This window comes from Chrysochloris asiatica, unplaced genomic scaffold (genome assembly GCF_000296735.1).
Source record: "Chrysochloris asiatica unplaced genomic scaffold, ChrAsi1.0 scaffold00017, whole genome shotgun sequence".
NCBI classification, from domain to species: domain Eukaryota; kingdom Metazoa; phylum Chordata; class Mammalia; order Afrosoricida; family Chrysochloridae; genus Chrysochloris; species Chrysochloris asiatica.
The window spans coordinates 8,763,553-8,764,833 of NW_006408535.1; the positions used below are offsets into that span (position 1 = coordinate 8,763,553).

Genomic DNA, 1,281 nt, shown 5'->3' on the forward strand with positions numbered 1-1,281 from the left:
TAGCTATGAGTGAGACTCCATGGCACACAACCACCACCATATATTTTAGAGCAGTGGTGATACTGTAAGATAAGCACTGAACTGCTAACTACAGGGTCGCCTGTTTAAACGCACCAGTTATGAGGTGGTTTTCTGCTCCCATAAAGATTCAGTCTCAGAAACCCTAGAGTAACTATGAGTCGGAACCGAAGGCACCTAACAACAAGAACAGCAAAGTAGCATTTACCCAAGAGACTTATTACCCTCATCCAGTTCACCTACTTCCATTTTAATGTCGTAGTTCTGGCCAAGGACACTCTGTATGAGCTCTTTGATGGTCTGGTCCGTAGCCAGTTGGGCCTCGGACTGCAGCGAAGCGATAATCTCCTCTATAGATGTGGGGATCACCCGCACAGGCAGCTGGTCTCGGTCGCTCTGCGCAGCTCTCTCCCGGGTTGTTTTAGACAGGTCTAAGCGGAGAGCCTCCCGGCCCTCACAGATGGAGCCCTCCAACAAGCGGTGGGTGCGAATCTTCACTCTCCTCCGCTTGCTCAAGCATGGGGTGTCGCTGCCCTCACTGGATGCGGAGCTGACCTTCCGATCTTTGACTTTGCAGACGTCAGACAACGCAGTTAATGCCAGGGTCGCGTTGCACTCCCGGGCCAGGTCAAGGACAGGCCTGGAAGCCTCAGGCCGCAGACTCCCCAGCACCTGGTGCACCCTGGGCTTCTGCGGGGGCGCTGGGGGTGGCAGGAGGACCGCGCGCCTCGATGTGCCGGCCCCAGGGGCGATGACCGGTGGCTGCTTCAGGGGCCGGTGCCGGAGGAACGCCGAGCTCCGCATGTAAAAGCCCTGAGGGTGAAATGGCCGGCTTTCCCAGGAACGAACAGCCCCACTTGCGCCCTTGGAGGGCGCTGAGCCTTGGGGCGCCTCCTTCTGGAGGGCCACAGGGAGGGTCTCAGAGCCTTTAGCTGGAGGGAGGGATCCATATGACTTCCGGGAGCCAATGTGGAAAATATGCTTTCTCTGCCCAGGGCTGGTCTGGCAGACATCGTGGGATCTGTGGCCCAGACCTTCCTCTAAGGTGGGCTTGTAGGCCAGTCTCTGCTTGAATTGGAGAAATTCTGTTTTAGTCTCCTTGCGAATCTTCTCAAGCTCTTTAAGCATATACGACTCTTCACTGTATTTTAGTCCAAAGTGCTTCGGGATCATCTTGACGGATGTGATCTGTGAAATAACAAAAAAATTTTTTAATAATGTGTTTATGTATGTGCAGATGGATAAAGAGAGAGCGAGAGAATA

At 53.9% G+C, this 1,281-nt stretch overlaps 1 protein-coding gene across 1 annotated transcript in view; it reads right to left on the reverse strand.

Moving 5' to 3' along the window:
- Window positions 1-1,281, reverse strand: part of LOC102821351 (putative uncharacterized protein C14orf25-like) — a 98,429-nt gene that overhangs the window by 81,655 nt on the left and 15,493 nt on the right. Inside the window, exon 2 of the mRNA XM_006835499.1 lies at window positions 262-1,206. Within this exon, the coding sequence (XP_006835562.1) occupies window positions 262-1,206 (945 nt within the window). The remainder of the gene's footprint in view (window positions 1-261; window positions 1,207-1,281) is intronic.